General features: G+C 40.4%; 1 protein-coding gene across 8 annotated transcripts in view; it reads left to right on the plus strand.

Annotated features, from left to right (window-relative positions):
- Window positions 1-19,598, plus strand: part of LOC106869011 (uncharacterized) — a 111,986-nt gene that overhangs the window by 69,540 nt on the left and 22,848 nt on the right. For 5 of the 8 annotated variants that reach the window (XM_089340449.1, XM_089340448.1, XM_089340447.1 and 2 more), the window contains exons 2-11: window positions 2,342-4,457; window positions 7,605-7,685; window positions 10,099-10,188; window positions 10,577-11,663; window positions 12,098-12,231; window positions 12,786-12,946; window positions 13,663-13,765; window positions 14,421-14,497; window positions 15,161-15,373; window positions 17,952-18,075. In XM_089340449.1, coding sequence (XP_089196575.1) covers window positions 2,375-4,457; window positions 7,605-7,685; window positions 10,099-10,188; window positions 10,577-11,663; window positions 12,098-12,231; window positions 12,786-12,946; window positions 13,663-13,765; window positions 14,421-14,497; window positions 15,161-15,373; window positions 17,952-18,075 — 4,153 coding nt within the window. In that variant the 5' untranslated portion in view covers window positions 2,342-2,374. The remainder of the gene's footprint in view (window positions 1-2,341; window positions 4,458-7,604; window positions 7,686-10,098; window positions 10,189-10,576; window positions 11,664-12,097; window positions 12,232-12,785; window positions 12,947-13,662; window positions 13,766-14,420; window positions 14,498-15,160; window positions 15,374-17,951; window positions 18,076-19,598) is intronic. The other 3 variants (XM_089340452.1, XM_089340451.1, XM_089340450.1) reach the window with 2 other exon arrangements.

The raw sequence follows: 19,598 nt of genomic DNA on the forward strand, positions 1-19,598 counted from the left end.
GGTTATGAACTAAGGGAAATCTGGCTGCTATTTCTAGTACGTAAGGGTCAGATGACCACGTCAAGGCCCCACCTACCCGCCCCCCTACCTCTTCGTCGTCTCACACACATATTTTTTTATTGGAAAGCATTAATTGTTTCATTTCCTGGAACTTTAAAATGTTGTTTCAATTTCGTTTTATCAAGGATTAAAATAAAAGTACAAACGCAGACTAAATATATTGATACATTTGACGCCCAAACGATAATTTTACGTGCGTGCGTAAGCGTGTGCGTGTATGCGTGCGTGCGTGCGTGTGTATGCGTATGCGTGTATGCGTGTATGCGTGCGTGTGTGTGTGCGTGCGTATGCGTTTGCGTGCGTGCGTGCGTGCGTGCGTGCGTGCGTGCGTGCGTGCGTGCGTGCGTGTATGTGTGTAAATAGTCTTGTAATTGTGATTGTAATCTACCTAATCGGTTTCTGATAATTAAAAAAATGTTTTCTTAATTAGGAATTTTTTTTTGTTTGAATCAAATTAAACATTTGTTCAAATTCTAAATCTCCAACATTCAAAGCAGAAATCCCAAGATGCTTCTACCCGCTTTTCCTTTCCTTTTCTTCTTTTTTTTTCTTTGAGGGTTAATAAAAAGAATTTGCTGGGTGCTTAAAGAATCCACGCTAAAATGAAGAAGTGCCAAAAACGTTACTCCTCCCCCCCTTCCCAATGGCTCTAAATATATAACAAAAGGTCACACCAGATGACTCTTCAAGGGTGAGAGGAGAGGAAAAGGTTTTCCCATCAAACATGGAATATTTCTTTGCTGTTAATTCGTCCGACTTTCGTTTTTCATTTTATTTTCTTATTCTGTAAGACGTTGTAATTTGTTGCTTAGCACCAAGTAATCTCCGCTGTTACAGAATTATCATTATAAAATTTGGTTCAACCGTGACCATTCCATTAATTCATACATCAGGGACTATGGCCATTGTGCCCCCTCCCCGCTTTCCTTTTTTCTAAGATGATGTAAGTTGTGATTATATAGAGATTTTGCCTTACATCATGTGTGTGTGTGTGTGTGTGTGTGTGTGTGTGTGTGTGTGTGTGTGTGCGTGCGCGCGTGTATGTGTGTGTATACGTTTATACTGAATTAAATGTAAAATGAGCCAGAGTAATGAATTACCTCCCCTACTTACGTAGAGTATGTGAGAATTATTTTTCCTTGGAAATAAACTTTCATCTCTTCCAATTTCCAATTTTGTTTTCCATTGAAGCCAAAACCTACATACGGACCTAATATATATATATATATATATATATATATATATATATATATATATATATATATATATATTATTAATGTCTGTTTTTATGTTTGGTTATAATAAAAACAATTTTACATTATTTGATGGATTATTCTATGCTTTGGTAGAATACAAATTCGTTATTCTCAGCCAAGAATATTTTTAACAGTGACTTCGAGGTTTCGCCCAGTTTAAACAATCGTCGGACAGTACGGCGATGGCTTTAACTGAGCAATTCTTGTATATAAATGTATATTTGCACAGGTGTCTTCTTTAGCCCCAGGCCGACCAAACCCTTGTGAGGGTATTTGGTAGATGTAAACTGAAAGAAGTTCGTCGTGTGTGTGTGTCCCTGCATCTATATATGCATGTATATATACACATATAAATAAAGGAAGGTATAGCCGGTTAAATCAACATTAGTATTCAACTTGTAAATTAACTGGTACTTTATTTAATCGTTCTCGAAGGATGAAATTCAAAACCGGCTTCGGTAAAAAGTACTAATGTCACGTAAAAAGCACGCAGTCCACTCTGTAAAGTGGTTGGCATTAGGAAGAGAATCTAGGCGTGAAAACGATGCCAGCATGGAAAACAGACGTTAAATGATGATGATGATGATGATGATCGTGGTGGTGGTGGTGTGTGTGTGTGTGTGTGTGTAATAGTTTTATAATATGAAACATAAGAACATAACAGTGTTTGTGTGTGTGTTTAGAATATATTCTCATCGTTGTCTGTGACGATGCAATTCTTACTTCTGTTTCAACACTTGTTCTACAATAAAGTTACTTTTGTCAAATAAGTGCAACACCGAAATATCTCTAATAGTGTTTTCTGGTTATATTGGTGAGAAAGTGAATTTATGATGAAGTGAACAATACTCTTATTACATTTGGGGCATATTTATGACAATGCTATTGAGCCAGAAATTGTTGTTTATCTAGCTGACCCAGCCACCCCTATGATCCAACGATATTACATTGAAGCTGTCATTTTTTTTTACTCTTTAAATAATGACGTTTTAAATAAGCTAAATTTTGATTTTCTTTTTTTCTAGACTGAAACCCAGCTTGGAAATGGTGTAACCAGCATGGCATCAGCACCGGATCCGAGAAAACATGGGTCCAAACAAGACGACATCACAAGCACCGAACAACCTGCAAGCGTCCCCCCTGCACAGCCCGAACTGACCATGTCTCAGCCCTTCAAACATCAGCAGCCTCTGCCCTGCATCGTCACCACATCCGTGGATGGCGGTGAGGATGCGGAGAAGGATACAGTAATGCTTGTTGCTGGTGAGGCAATGGGGAGCATTGGTGCAGCGACGGCTGAAGGGGTAGGGCATTCTGTGTCACTGGAAGCTGCGACAACAGCAGCAGCAACAGCAACAGCAGCAGCAGCAGCAGCAGTAGCAGCAGCAAGCACATCAACAACAAGTGTCTCATCATCAACACCAACAATAGTGAAACGAAACACTGAAAGAATGACAACAACATCAGGAACGATGACACCAACAACAACAACATCAACAACAGCTGGTCCACAACAACGACCCTCAAGAGTAGACCAAGTGGAGGCACAAAGAAGCAGTACATCATCCGACCAGACCTCACCCAAACGGAACAGTGCCCACATTATGGAATTCTTTGAGGAACAGGAGAAATCTTTCCAAGAACACTTTCGAACCCTGCCTGTACCAATTAAAGTGAAAAAACACCGATCTCCAAGTCCTAGCATGATGAGGCAAAGTGTTGGCCTCGATCATTTAGACAACTTGGTTCGGTTAATGGAGCAACTCACTACCTTACGAGATGAAAACAACAGACTCAAGAAAAAATGCGCCTACCTAGAAAGCACAAAATATCTTCTCCAAGTGAGGAGCGATATGTCTGAAGACGAAGCACCTCTGGGTTATATGTCCCTCCCAACTAAATCGAAACAGAAGCAACAGAAGGCCATGAAAGACTCTAGAGAAGCGGTGTTCCCAGCAGCCGCATCAGACTCACCTCGGCACCGACTATCAAGTGGAGACAGTTCTCAACACATAGAAATCATTGAAACCGCCTCTGATCAAACACCGAAGCGACCCAAGACAGCTAAACTGTATAAGCGAAGTTTCTCAACTGGTTCTTTAGAAATACCATCCGACGTAATTGAACAAGCTAATTCCGAAGAGATGACCAGAGTTATAGTTAGCGACTATAACGGCAAAGATTCGAAATCTGGATCAAAGTCGCCCGGCTCTAAGAAAAAATCATGTAAGTTCTCAAAATGGGCCCGTGTTAAGAAAATCCTAACTGGACAGAAGACGACTGTTGACGACTCTGACATGACGAGGAAATCCTTAAAAGACTTGGGAAAAGGCAGCAGCCAATTACCGCAGCAGTCTGAGAGTAGCACTCAAGAACTGACTGTTCCAATAGTTGGCCTGACTGAAACCCGTTCTATGGACAGTGGGGTTAGTAGTGGCGTCGATGGAGATGGTAGGGAAGGTGTGAGGACATCCACTTCTTCTGGTGGTCCTCCCAGTCCATCAGCGTTGACGAAAGGCGCACCAGCTGATGCTTTGGACACTGGCACGGAGTGGTGGCGGTGGAGTGAAAAGACAAAACACACGAGTGTCAGCAAAGCAGCCGACAGTCAGGGCCAGTACCTGAATGTGAAAGTGCTGGTGCGGCGCCAGTCAAGTCCATCATTGGTCGCCGAAGGAGGGGAAGAGAGTGACAAAACCGTTGATGGAGATGGTAGTTCTCCACGCCTCCATCGATCGGCGAGCTACAAAATACCGGGCAAAGGGGAAGAGCCGGGCTCCAGGGAAAGGAAAATGCATAAAACGGCATGGGGAAGGGTAAAAGGCATGATCCACACAAAAAAGGACAGTGTTAAGAAAAAACACAAAAAGTCAGAGAAAGCAATTCCAGCGGAAGAACCTTCGGAAACGGACACGGAAACAGAGTGTTTCAGTTACAGCTCTCCGAAACTGTCGGAACTGGCCAAGAAACAACTGAAAACTGGCTCTGAGAGTAAACCTAGCACACCACAACTTTCACCATCCTTATTTCACCAACAGAGCTCCATCAAATCGTCTGGCAGCGAATCATCCAAATCGAAACACAGTTCTGCCAGGAAGAAGCTTCCACATAGCGGTAAGGTGGATGTGGAGGCTTTAGTAGGTAAGTCTGACCTGTGGTCCCTCTCACAGCTTGAACTAGCTTCTCTTCAGAATCTTGGCCGTTGCTTTAACGTGTCAAGGTGGGGGATTGTTATTGGAGCATGTGTTAGAACAACAACAACAACAGCAACAACAACAACAATAACAACAACAGCAATGATAACAACAACAACAACAAGAAAAGCCACACTCATTGTAATGCAAAGAGCCACAAGTGGCTTAGAAGAGAGAGTGTTGGCCAAACAGGCGAGGTTTTGGGTGTTTGTATCACAAATACTGCCTTATGCCTGTAGTCACCATGACTCACAACTGCCCCAGTCCACCTAGATCTAAGTAGGTGGGACAGGGGTAGAATAGCTCACTGCTGTAGACAGTGGGAGCACTATAAGGATGACCGACCCTTTTGACGGCTTACAATGCTAGGTTATCCTGGAGGTTGAGGCCTTGATTTGGAAAAAACAATTTTTAGTAGTTTCAACTGTTTATCATTTCCACCACCACCACCATCACCATCAGCACCACCACCACCACCAACACCATCACTAACTCCACCAGCACCAGCACCACCACCACCACCACCAGCATTATCATTATTCCCTCTGCCTCCACCATCACTTTTATCACCTCTTCCATTGCTGCCACTGCAGAACAGACTCAACATAATAGAAACAGTTACAATAGCATCAACAACAACAACAACACTGACAATAGCAACTGATACAGTAATAGTATCAACAGCAGCAGCAATAGTAGCATCATCATCATCACCATCATCATCAACAACAACAACAGCAACAAAAACTATTTAACTTCCAATTATTCAAAGGGATTTTAGATTTTTATTTTTATTATTCGTTATTTTAATTCCATTGATTAGTGTTCATTATAATCTGTCTTAATTATTTCAAAGAGTCAGGCTTTTGTAGACTGAAGTCCTCTTTGCCCTTCAGAGCCCTGTAAAGCATAAACCAACATCTTTTAACTTTTATCTTGTTTCTGCTCAAAACCATTTCCTCCCAATAGGCTGGCCCAGTCCACTCGGCTGTAAATATCTGAGTCGAAATGATTTGAGTTTTGAAATACAATTCAGAGTTGTTGTTATTGTAGTTTAGCTCCAGTTCTGCTGTGATGGGAGGCCTTCCAGCCGTGGCCATCACATTTTTATTGCAGACATAGTGTATCTAGGACTACATTAGATAATAGAACACTTGTCTGACCTAGAGCTAAATCATGGCAATATGTTTCTGGAGAAATGCAAGAATATTCCAACCAGCATCAAAGAAGCTCTGAGACCTGGGCTTCTCTTGTTTTGATGGTGTCAAATATACAAGGGAGCTGTCTGGAGATCAACACCACAGATTCTAATTTGGTTAATTGACCTCAAAAGATGCTCTTTCTACGACTGCTGCTGCTGCTGTTGTTGTTATTCTTTTTCATGTTGCTGTTAAGTTTAAAGGAATTCTTCTTCATTTTCCTCTTTTTATATTTTATATTTCTTTCATTTTTAATGTCTTTCATTCTCTTTCTCTCACCTTCTCTCTCTCCCTCTGTCACTCCCCTCTCCCCCCCCTCTCTCTCTCTTACTCTCTCTCCTTCTTTTCTCTCTTTCCTTATCACTTCAAAAATTTCAAAGGTGATGGATTGACAAAAATCAGAAGAGCATTGAACAAAATACCTTCTGGTATTTATTCCACCACCTCTTTATCTTCTGAGTTCAAATCCCTTTTAGTTTGCCCTCTATCAATCTTTCCAGCTTCAATGAAATGAAGTACCAGTCATCTCCTTGGGTTGTTCTAATGTTTTTATCAAACATTCTTTTAATGCACAGCTGACAATGCAATACCACTGGTTGCTTATCAATTGAGTCGCAGAGAAATGAGGAATTCTTTCATTGGCAGCAGAAATAAGAGACTGAAGCAAACTCACAAACATTTCACTGAAATATTTATTGCCAGACCGTAAAGATATTTGGTTATTTTACAATGAACAATATGAAGAATGGCTGAATGAGAGGGGTGAGACAAACTGCTTAGAAATTATAGAAAGCTGTCTGTGTGACATGTGGTCAGTCCCAAAATCGATGAAGTCAACTGCATAAATCTCCATGGCAACGGAGGTCCATTGGTCATCTACTCTCTAAGCTACAAACCAAACAGATTTTACAGGAACCCAGAAGCCAAATTCTAGAACATTCTAGAGAAAATCTTATTGTGCCACAGCCTCATGTTGAGATGTCAAGTAAAAAGCCAACTGCATGAAACTCTGGTGATTCACACGTAGTGCCTTACTGAGTATCTAGCAGTTAGGTTTCAAATCACTGCTACTCTATTGAAGATAACTATGGTTGCTTGACTTGCTAGAAATAGTAGCCAAATTTATCATCCTAAAAAAAGATTCATTAGATAATGTAGTCCAGGGTATTTTATTGTTGATTAAGCAATGGAAAGTTTGGTGTTACAATGCCTTTGGTCACAGATCTGCTCAATCAGGCTTAAACAGCCCCATGGTGGGATTACATTTCTGGGAATCTGGTTAATTTATTCATCTCTAGGAGAAATTACACCAAATAGTCTCTGGTTGCGGAATGTAGATCAGAACACCCGTGGAATATATGGTGCTCCTGCTGCTTGCAGCTGAGCACTATGGCTTTCTCATGATGCCTGCTTACAAGTAGGTGTTGATATTCTCCACCGAGAAAGGAGTGACTGAGAAATGTATGTAGGGTGCAAAACCCTTTGTCTTGCAGTCCAACGATCTGTTGTTAGCAGAACTTTTGGAAACGTCAATGTCTATAACAGACAACAGATGACTTAATTAGATGAGATTTAATTCTCATCTAATTAAAATCACAAAAACCAAAATTAATCATTTGCTCTTGTGAGGAGATCATTTGGTTTCCTTAAATGATCCACATTTATAAAATATGTTTTTTATAATCCTAGATTTAACAATGTCCCCCCCTTTCTTAAACTCAGAATTATTTTCACTTCTCTCTGATTTCTCTTTCATGGATTTTCTTCAAAATTCTTTCACAGACTTTCTCATTTAACTTTCTATGACAAATTTCTTCCGTATTTCTTTCGAAATTTTTTCTTTAAACTTTAACAAAATGTTTAATTTCTTTAAACATTTTCCTTCTTTCTCTCAGGTGGAATGACAGAGGACTTTACGAAAAAGATGAAACAATGGGAAGAATTAAAGTGTATGCAGGCCACAGGGTTCGCCAAAGGTCAGTGTTTTGGACACGAAATGTTTTTTCTGTGTTTTATGAAAGTTAATTGAACAATTAATGGTTTGTATGTTTGAATCAACAACAACTTGATTCTATGTGGTAACTTGTTCTACTAGACATAGCAGTCAAATCTCTCTTAAATCACACCCAACCACTTTAGAAATGGAAAGAACGCATTATATAATGTAGTTTTAAAGACATGATGGTCATAACAGGAATGCTCAGTCAGGGTTGACCTGGGGTTAAACAGTAATGACTTTCCTGGTTGTTTTCTGGTTTTGTTGTCTTAGGACCACATTAATCCTGTGACTTACCCTTTCTTTCAATGGCAGTAGGGTGTGGTATGAGGAAGACCTGGCTGCCATTTCTAGTAGTTCCAATGACCACATAGAGGTTATCTCATTTCCTCAACCGGATGTTTGGTGGGGGGGGGGTAGAAGGGTGTTGGAAAGAAAGAAGACATCCTCCTTTCTTAATTTTGTCTTCTCTCTCTCTCTCTCTCTCTCTCTCTCTCTCCTAACCCCCCCCCCCTTCAAACCAATAACGAGCTACCCCCTCCCCACCACCCATACCAACTTAAAACAACAACAACAACAACAACAACAAATGGCGACATTGTATGTAACAACTTGTTTCAAGATAACAACAGACAAATTGTTATTTCTTTGGGGAAGGAAATGAGCAGAGCCGGAAGATGGTGGGGGAGCGGCGAAGGGGGAAGGGGGTGCGATGGAGATAAGAGAGGAGGAGGAGGAGGAGAAAGAAGGGGAGAAGGAAAAAATGCCCTGTAGTAATGAATTAATTAAAAAATGTAATAAAATATTTCAATATGAAATATAAAATAATATACATCATCATCATCATCATCATCTTTTATGTCCGTTTTCCATGCTGGCATGGGTTGGATGGTTTGACAGATGCTGACCAGTTGAAGGACTGTTCAGACCCCATGTCTATATTGACATGGTTTCTACAGCTGGATGCCCTCCCTAACGCTATATATATAGCGTTAGGTTGGAGAGTGGGACAAAAGGACCAGCAGTGGAGACATAACCAGGATCACAGTGAGATTAAATTGGGAGGGGAAAAACTTGAATCGCTCTGAACTCTGTGTATTATCACAATGGTAAAATCACGTGGTGTGAGCAGACTGTGAAGCTGTAAAATTCAAATTTCTCAAATGTTATGTGAACTAATTCTTAAAGTGCAGTGATTCAGCATGGCCCACAATCTGATGACTGAAACGGGGTGGGCTGGGGTGGATTAAAATAACTGAACGAATGAATATGTGTTTGTTTATTGTTGTGAACAAGGAATTCCTTTCAAATAAACAAACTTCCAGAAATGGTGTTGCTCTGTGACTCAAGAATTCATCTGTTCATTGATTCTTCTGATTCCTGTTAATGTATGAAACTATTCTTTGTGTGTTTATGCGTTGGGGTGGGGATAAGGATGGAGTTGATTACAGACAGGAATTCTTATAATTGCCTCCAGTGTTGGAACAGTGTTTCAACAGGAAGTGAGTACAACCACAGTGCTGCTGCTGTTGTTGTTGTTGTTGTTGTGTTCTCGTTGCCTTATCTTGTTATCTGCCAGATTTCTTTCTGAATTTTGATAGGATTATATTTATTTTTAATATTTTATTTCAGAAGAATTATTTGTTTGGTGTGATTTTGGTTCTATTTTCCTTTTTAACCTTTTTTTCACAGTCTGCAACAACTTACTAAGACCACACTGTCTATTGCTTACCTTTTAAAATAGAAAAACACAGTGTAAGATAGTCATAGATATAACAGAAGGTCATGTTTGGAATGTCTAAATCATAGGTCTGCTCAATCATTGCAGACTTAATCCACCATCCAGTACGACCCCCCCACACACACACACCCAGCCACCTACTAACAAGCCCCTTGGTGCTGTGTACCTTTTGAAGGGTCCACTCAGTCCTGTGGACTGAAGCTAACTTACTCCCTACTTCCTAATAGATACAGAAGCCCTGAAAAGGGTCAAGAATACTGACATTATTCCTCCCTTAAAAGGTTCTAAACTAGCAGAAGTGTTTTTGTGTCAAAGGGCTTAGCAGTATTTCTTGCAGCCTTATCTCACCAAGGTTGACTTTGTCCTTCGTCCTTTTGGGGCCAATAAAGTAAGGATCAGTTGAGCACAAACTGCTGTGACCCCAATATTAGAATTATCAGCACTACTAACAAATTCCCACATCTCACCCTTCATAACAGCTGGCAGACCCCCACCACCACTACTCTGGTTGATGCCACCTCTCCTATCATGGCCACTACTACCTTCACCACTACAATTACTGTGACCCCCTACTGCAACTTCCATTTAACAATGCAACTAACCCTCACTCATGTTGCTTCACTCAAGTGAATGTTGTTACTCTGTTTGCCAGGTCCTGTGGAGCTGAGTGGAAGCACCATCCAACCAATATTGAAGGATGCAACAAAAAAGACTGTTGAGTGGGAGCAAACCAAAGGCAAAGGTCAGTGTCGGCTGCTGCCACATTTATTGTCCGAAGGTGACCACTTGGTTGGCTTCTTAGTGTAGTAGCCAAGATGCTTGCCAATATTTCATCCGTCTTTATGTTCTGAGTTCAAATTCTGCCAAGGTTGTCTTTGCCGTTAATCCTTTTGGAAGTTGATCAAATAAGGACCAGTTGGTTACTGGGGGCGGGTGCAACCAACTATACCCCATCCCTTAAAATTTCAGGCTCTGTGCTTGGAGTAGAAAGGAATATTTATTGTGCTTGTGTGTATATATGTTTTACACACTCACACACACACACACACACACACACATATGTGCCAAAATTTAAAACCATTATTATTATTGTTATTATTATTAAATTGTATGTTTTTGTTCAATTGCAGGCCATGGCCCAGTTCAGAAGCTGAAATGGGAGTCTGGTAGTTTAAGCGAAAAAGTAACCGACGGGGCTGCCTCTCCCTCTCCTTCGCCTTCTCCTTCTTCCACTGATGCTAAGACCGCAATCACAACCACAACACCAACCACCACCACGACTGCTAGCACCACTAGCATTTCTAGTATTGGTACAACAACATCAATGACCACTACTACAACAACCACCCCCAGTTCCATGGCAATGACGTCTGCTAGTACCAGTCCTGCCATGACACCCTCACCGGTCAACGTGGATGAGCTACAACGCAACCTGACTGAGAGCTTCTCTCGGAAGATTCAGGAATGGGAAAGCATTAAATATCGGAAGGAGGGCAGCCCCTTGTTGTCATCCAGCTCAAGAAGCCGAAAAGAAGGCAAGTCTAAACTCAAGAAGTCGAAATCCGAAAAAGAAAAGGACAAAGAGAAAGAGAAAAGTTCCAAGTCTGAGAAAAGTAAAGGAAAAGATGGTGAGAAATGCAAGAAAGGGTCCGTCTCTGCTGAAAAGGGTCGCCAGAGGCGGTCAACGAGCAAAAGTGAAAAGGAGCAGGCTGGTCAGCTTGACTTCGATCCTAAGCTGGCCGGTACAATGCTCGGACCATTGGCGGAATACAAGATCACCGATGAGTTTGCACACAAACTGTACGAGTGGGAGGAAATGAAAGGCTTGTCCCACGAGCTCTCCGCCGCTGTCTTCCAGGTGTGTTCGTCACCATTGATGACGACATCTACACCCCAACAACAACCACCATCATCATCACAACCATCTTCTGCTGCTGGGCCCCCAACGGCTGCCATCACCTCAACAACAACAACCACAACTACTGCTGCTGCTGCTGCTGTTGCTGCTGTTGTTGTTTCTGCCACACCGGCCGAAGATGAAATGCCACGGGGCAAGCAGCAGAAACAGAAGCCCAGCCCACTGACCCTGACCTGCAGCTGGGATTCACCTGATGAAGCATCACCTGTCGACCGATTCTTCCTCTACTCATCGTCTGAGACAAGTTTTGATGAGAGTGGAACCACAGAGCAGAGCATGACCAAGTCGAACATCATCAGGTAAAGGGCCCCTTCTTTTGTTATTACACACACACACACACACACTCACATGCAATGCAACATATATTATAAAATTTAATGTGTGTGTGTGTATGCACAGAGACACAGACACACACACATATATGATGCTGAGCACCCATTCTCATTGATTGACATTTATGCATATATATATATATATATATATATATATATATTATACATACATTCATACCTATACACACACACATACACTTATCTGTGCAGTCGTACAACCATAGTAAATACACCTGAATAAGTGCTGTCACACACACTATAACTCCCACTACCCCCCCACCACCACCACCACCACCACCAGATGACCACATTCACCAATACACGCACCCCCACCGTCACTCCATATATGTGTGTTTGTCATATTTGAAATAATCAAAAATAACAAACTATTTTCTCAACAGCCTAGAAAATGCCCACCACCGACTACTGCAAGATCTGGAAGATAAAAAACAAGAATATGTTCAGGTGCAAGAATCGGTGAAGAAGCTTCATGGGAAGCTGGAGAAATTCAAAGATGCTCATTCCAAAGAAATAGGTCTGTCTTTTGTATTCTGTCTTTTGTTTTGCAGAATTTTAATAATTTTTTATTAATATCTGCATTGTTTCTTTCCAGGTAAACTGACACCTGACTGTTCAAAAAAGACTTCAAAACTAATTAATACCAACTTCTCTTAAAAATGGACAAAATTTGGCATCAAGTAGCTGTATTATTATTATTATTATTATTATTATTATCATTATTATTATTATTATTATTATCATCATCACCATCATTATTATTAAGGTGGTGAGCTGGCAGAACCGTTCGCATGCCGGGCAGAATGCTTAGCAGTATTTTCTCTGTCTTTACATTACTGAGTTCAAATTTCGTCAAGGTTGACTTTACCTTTCATCCTTTAGGGGTCAATAAATTAAGTACCAGTTGTGTACTGGGATCGATCTAATTGACTGATCCCCTCCCCAGGGGCCTTGTGCCTACAGTAGAAAAGAAAATTCTGCCTTCTATTCAATTTAAGCAATTTAGTTTTAACCTCAGTATGTGAATCCTGTTGTTGTTGTTGTTGTTACTATTATTATTACATTTACCAGTTCGATTCAGGAAAGAAATGTTATTAAGTAAGAAACCGACGGGAAAACTGCGAGAACAAGAAAGTGGTGCCCTCTACAATACACTGCAGAAGCTGGAAGGTAAAATTCAGGAACTGGAAAATTCCGGAGAAAAGCTCCAATTGTCTATGGAAAGTGCTGCGGTGAGTTGGTTAAGTTAGGAATGGAGGTATGTCAGGTATGTAGGGTGGGTGTGTGTGTCTATGGGATGTAGATAGAATGTGTTCTACTGATGTGGAATGTGGGTGACCAACACGTGTGTGTGTGTGTGTGTGTGGAAAGATGGGTTACATATATGCTTTACTGAAGTGTAATGTTTGTGTAAAGTGAGATCGGTAATGCGTGTGTTTTATGGAGGGGTAATAAGCCTAGTCTGTATATAAGCAATGTGTGTGTGCACGCACACGTCTAAAGATGCACAATGTGTGTGTGCACAGGCAGGCAGGATGTCAGATGTAAGTTGCACTCTGTGTGTTTTACAAATGTGAAATATGTTTGTTCTCAAAATGTATGATATATATAGATAGTTTATATAGGTATAATGTGCATGCAACTGTGGTGTGTAGTATGTATTACAAAGATGTATAATTTATGTATACAGTGATGTATATGTATGTTTTCTACAGTTGTGCAATGTATATTTTTCATAAAAGTTCAAAATACATTATTTTAAGAATACGTAATTGATATTATCTGCAGGCAAGGATTTCCTAAACATATGCAATGTACGCAACTTACAGCTGTGTAATGTGTGCATTGTACAATGATGTAATGTATGTGTTCTATAGACACATGTGTATGTACAATGTATATTTTATGTATTCATAAGTATGTAATGTATAATGTGTTTGTTGTACAGATGTGTAAGTTACTGAGTATGGAGGGTGAAGAAAACATCAGCTCTCGCCTCGTGGAACTCATGGAACAGATGAAGTTTATGCTGGCAAAGGCTTCTCAAGAAGGTACTCCGACAAACACACACACTCTCTCTCTCTCTCTGTGCCATCCCATTATGTCTGTTTCTCTCTCTCTCTGTCTCTCACACACACACACACACACACACACACACACACACACACACACACACACACATTAATTTTTTGAAGGGGGTATAAACTGTATGTGATTTTTTTCAGGGATTGAGGGCATAATGAAAGACCCAGACACTTTTATACTTTCTCTCTCTCTCTCTCTCTCTCTCTCTCTCTCTCTCTCTCTCTCTCTCTCTCTCTCTCTCTCTCTTACTCTCTCTCTCTCCCTCTCAGACACACACACACATTTATATTCTTGATTCAGAGGCTTCGCCTGGTTCCATAAAATTAAGCAGCATTGATTCTAATGTGTAGAAAATGAAATCAGTAAAGAATGTTTGAAATGTTAGTTTTTGAATGACAAATTCAGTTGCTTAATTAACTCCTTTATTTGTATTCAGGATGTACAGGGATGAAATAGGTGCAAAGCAGGGGGGTGGGTAACCATCAAGAAATACTGCCTCACATTAACGGTTATTAGAAGACTCTATTCTGGTCAGTAGAAGAAAGATGTTTATAGAAGAAGAAATACTAAAAAAGAGTATTGGATCACACAATATGACTGTTTGTATTATTCTGTTTGCAGAAGAAGTTTCTAAGAAGTCTTCGGCATTGAGCAATTTTGAAAAGTTTTACTGCCATGCAATGCAGTTGCAAATACAGGTAAATGTTACTGGGAAACTTTTGTTTACACACAGACACACACACACACACACACATACAAGCTAAAGTTAACAAATTCGCCATTCAAAATAGTTACAGCCTAAAGGGAGATAATTGAGAAAGACTTGAAAGTTAACGTAAGATCATAACCATGTAAAGTAAAGTAAATATAACAAAAAAATAATCCAGAATCCTTGTCCGGTATCCGATCGATCCCAAAATCTAATCAGTTCGTGCCAGTCATGAGGCCAAACATCCCTGAAAGTTTAATCCGAATCCATCCAGCAGTTCTTGAGATATCTTGTCCACTGACAAACAAACATGACAGAAAACAATACCTCCGCCTTCGCTAAGGGGGAGGTAATAATGCCATTAACAATTGTCTGTCTGTCTTGTATTTTATTGCACTTTCATTAGCTGAACCTTTGACCATTTCATGTCAGCTCAGAGCACCCTCTACTGGACTGATGGATACATTTCAAACGGGTTGCTTCCTTTCAGCACTAGATACCAAGAGAGACAACTCTGAGCTGATATTTTGTCATCAGTAAGAATTATAATCGACAAACAATATTGCAATCTCGTCTGCAAAATATATTTACAGCTTTTTTGTTTTGTGTTAGAAAAATCTGTTTCTTTACCTCCTCTTTCTTCTGTCCACAGATGAATAACCTGCGCTTGAGTCATCTGGAGCGTAACAAGGAGATTATGGAGATGAAGAGACAACTGCTTTTGCAGGAAGTGAACAACCTCCTGTTGCAGGCTGACATTACACGGCGAGAGTCAGAATTGTACCAGTTCCAAGAGGCGAGACGTACGTCGCAGCTGAAACGATGGAACACTTACCATGGAGGAACAGAGCAAAGGCCACGAGTGGTGCGTTACGCAGCTTTGCTGCTGTTGGTGTTGCTCTTGTTGTTGTTCTTGTTGATGTTGGTGTTGACGGTGATGCTGTTGGCAACAGTAGCTACTATGGCTGTGTTGGCAGCAGTTGTAGTGGCAAGGGTGAACACGGAAGGCCTATTGCTCTCGCTCTGTCTCTTTCTCTCTCTCTCTCTTTATCTTGTCATTAGTCTTCTAATATGTCTGGCTTTCTACCTGACAGTCTGATACGAACCTCTTTCACCAGTCTTCCTGACAATCTGGTTGTCTTTCTACTTGATTCTCACTTCAGTTGTCAATCTGTAGACTTCATTAGATGTTCGTCTGTTCTCCACAATCATATTTATCTCTCCTACAATCCATCCATCCATCCATCCATCCATCCATTCATCTCTTTCTCCACATATGTATTTACACACTGTATTTACTTCTGTAGAAGTCACACCCCAAATTTAATGTTAAATTTTGGTACAATTTTCTTCCCTCTCATAGTTTCTCCTTTGCCCCATATACAAAACACACCCCCTTTTTTAAATTTTCTTTTTTAGCTAAAACCGATTATGAAACGGTGTGACTTATCCATGAGTAAACAGTATCTGACAGATATGAATCTGTTTTCGTATACGAAGCTGTCGTGGGACCAAATTGTTTCCCCCCCCCCCCCATGTTAAGGGATCAAACAACATACAAGTCACTCCATTGCAAGCAGGATGTAATGAGGGTTTCGACATATTTTATTCCTCCTCCACCCAACACCAACCACCACCACCACCACCACCATCACCACCACCACTACCACCACCACCACCACCACCATACACTGTCTTCTTCTGCTTGCACAGAATTTTCAGTCAAACTCAATCTGTTAATTGTTTAGCTTATACATACATATATACACCTTCATATATATACACACAGATACATCCCCATCCTCATTGTTTTAATGTCCGTCTTCATGCCTGCATGGTTCAGACATTGGGGCAGATTTTCTATGGCCCTTCCAGTCTCCAACCCTCACCTGTTTCTAACTAAGCTAATATTTCCCCTGGGCCAGACTTATTTTCCATGGAAGACTGGAAACTAACAATGCAGTGTGAAGACAAGAGCATGCCCCCTCCACACACACACATATACATGCATACAAACCTCACACATACACACACAATAGGTTTCTTTCAGTTTCCATGTGCCAAACTCACTGATACAACTTAAGTCAGCTGGGGGCTAAAGTAGGAGGTACTTGCCCAAGATATCACATAGCCATGCTTTGTGTGTGTATGTGTATATATATATATATATATATATATATATATGTATGTATGTATGTATACATACACATACACACACACACACACACACACACACATATATACAAAAGTGCTTATATATATGTGTGTATGTGTGTTTATGTATGTATTTTGCAACGTCATGTACCCAGATATGCATCTATATATACATGTAGATGAAGGTATATACATACATGTACATATATATGCATATATTCATACATTATTTATATATATATATATATATGTATATGTATATACACACACTCACATATACATACAAACACCAAAGTTAAAGAAAACAAATGTGAAATAACAAAGAACAGCAAAAATATTTTTTTAACAACAACAAATACAAATGAAAACGAAACACTTGGTTGGCCAACGGTGGATCCGGTACATGATTGCCCAGCCTGCCAGAAATAGCAGCCAAATCTTCCTCAAATTACCACTCTATCATCCTAAAACATGAACAGACACACTGGGCACTGTAATTCCTGGATGCACAGTGGCTGAAAAGAAATTATGTGATGGTCACAATTGGAATGCTTTAATCTCAGGTTAATCCAGATCAAGGTCTTTGTGATCTTGGTTGACCAGGGGTTAAACAACAATTCATTCAAGTTTGTAAACCATGATGAAAAAACATAGAGTTACAGAGTATGGCTGTGTGGTTAAGAAGCTGGTTTTGCAACCAAGTGGCCTCAGGTTCAGTCTCACTGTGCAGAAACTTGGGCCAGTGTCTTCTGCTGTAGCCCTGGGCCAACCAAAGCTTTGGGAATGAATTTGGTAGACAGAAACTGAAAGAAGGTCATCATATAAATATATGTGTGTGTATGCATGCATGTGTGTGTGTACACATGTGTGTGTGTGTGTTAATCCACCTATCATTTAACAACCAGTGTTGGTTTGTTTACATCCCCCTGTAACTTAGCAGTTTAGCAAAAAAAAAAAGCCAATAAACTAAGCCCCAGATTTTAAAAAAATACATAAGTACTGAGGTTGATTTTTTGACTAAAACTCTTCAATGCTCCAGTGTGGCCACAGTCCAGTGACTGAAACAAATAAAAGATAAAAGAAAATCAATAAGTAAGCAGACAGACAGACAGACACAAACCTTTCTCAAAAAGAACCCCCCAAAAATACCCAAAAGAAACAAATTTGTGAAATTTTTCCTAATTTTCTCTTTCTTTCTCTTTTTCTCACCTGTTATTCTCTTTCTTTTTTTTCTGGGCTTTTTCTTCTCTTTTCATTCACCTTCGTCTCCTCCACCGTTCGTTGTTCAGGCGAATCGCAGAGAATGTGAAGCCTCGCCTCCGTTCCATCGTTTTGTCAGCATGAAAGAAAGAAGTAAGGAGCTATACAGGGATGCTGACTTGCAGTCGACACGAGAAACATCTCTACCAGACAGTAAGTGGCCATATGAGTCCAACGATGTCCAGCGTAGTTACTGCACAGCACGCTGCACCGCCAAACACCTCTCCTCCTACCTAACTCTGTTACCCGTAACACTGCACCTGTGGATCATCGTTCACACCTGCCACACCACCTACTCCTTCATACCCAGCATTCTTTAGAATCGTTATCAGTATTATAATTAGGACGGCAGATCAAGCTGGCAGCATTGTTAGATGAAATGCTTACTGACATTTCTTGTCTTTACATTCTGGGTTCAAACACTGCCAAGGTTGACTTTGCCTTTCTTCCTTTCAGGGGACAATGAAATGAATACCAGTTGACCACCAGGGGTTGACGCAATCAACGAATCCCTTCCCTAAAAATTACTGACCTTGTGTGAAAATTCGAAACTATTGTTATGATTCGAAGAGCAGGGATCTGACAGGATCTTTAGAATTATGCCAGAGAGGATGCTTTGTAGCATTTTGGCTGTCATTACGTTCTGAGTTCAAATTCCACTGAGGTTGACTTAGCTTTCATCTTTCAAGGGTCAATGAAATGAAATAAACTGGGGTCAACGTTATTAACCAGCCCTCTCACCAGAAATTTCAGGCCTTGTGCCTTTGGTCGAAAGGATTATTATCAATGTGTTTTGAGGCATCAGACTAAGAAACCCATTGCAGTATTTAGTTGGGAATCTTGTCGTTCTGAGTTCAAGTTCTGCTATGGTTAACATTGCCTTTCACCCTTCCGGGCCTCATAAAATAAAGTATCAGAAATACTGGGGTTGATAAATTTTGCCCTTCTTTAAGTTCTGAGTTCAAATTCCACCAAGGTTGACTTTGCCATTCATCCTTTCAGACTTGATAAAATAAGTACCAGTTAAATACTGGAGTTGACTTAACAGACTACCCCCACTCCCTGAAATAGCTACCCTTGTACTAACACTTGAGACTGATATTATTATTAATATTATTAAGGAGTCAGGTGAAGTAAAATTAGCCTAAAAAAGTGAGGATAAGGGATGGAATTAGCTGGGGGGGGGGGGGGGCAACTTTGCATAGAGGACCCAGGATGATGCTTTGAGATGTTTTTCTATTAAAAAAAAGTACATCTGATATGGCATGAAATATGATAGTTAGATTGTGAGTTCAAATCCTGTTAAGGACCTCTTCACCTTTAGTCCTTCCAGGATCAATAAAATAAGGAGCAGTTATGTATTTATTTCATCAACCCCCCATATAAAAGAATATTTATGTTCTGGGTGTTGATACTGATGTCTGTAGACCCCGCCACCCACCTCATGGCCTTGCAACCTCACCCACCTCCCCTTACCGCTTCTTGGTGTTGCTTCAAGTCAGTCATTTGTTTGATGGTTTGTTTGATGGGGTTTTTTTCTTGTGTCTGTTTGTTGCTTTAATTACTTTTTCTTATCCGTTTCTTGAAAAAAAGAATTTTTTGAATGCTATGATGATGATGATGATGATGTCCAAGAGGAGGAGAGAATAATGGTGATGATGATGATGATGATGATG

Source organism: Octopus bimaculoides, chromosome 23 (genome assembly GCF_046866305.1).
Source record: "Octopus bimaculoides isolate indiv1 chromosome 23, ASM4686630v1, whole genome shotgun sequence".
Classification (NCBI taxonomy): Eukaryota; Metazoa; Mollusca; class Cephalopoda; order Octopoda; family Octopodidae; genus Octopus; species Octopus bimaculoides.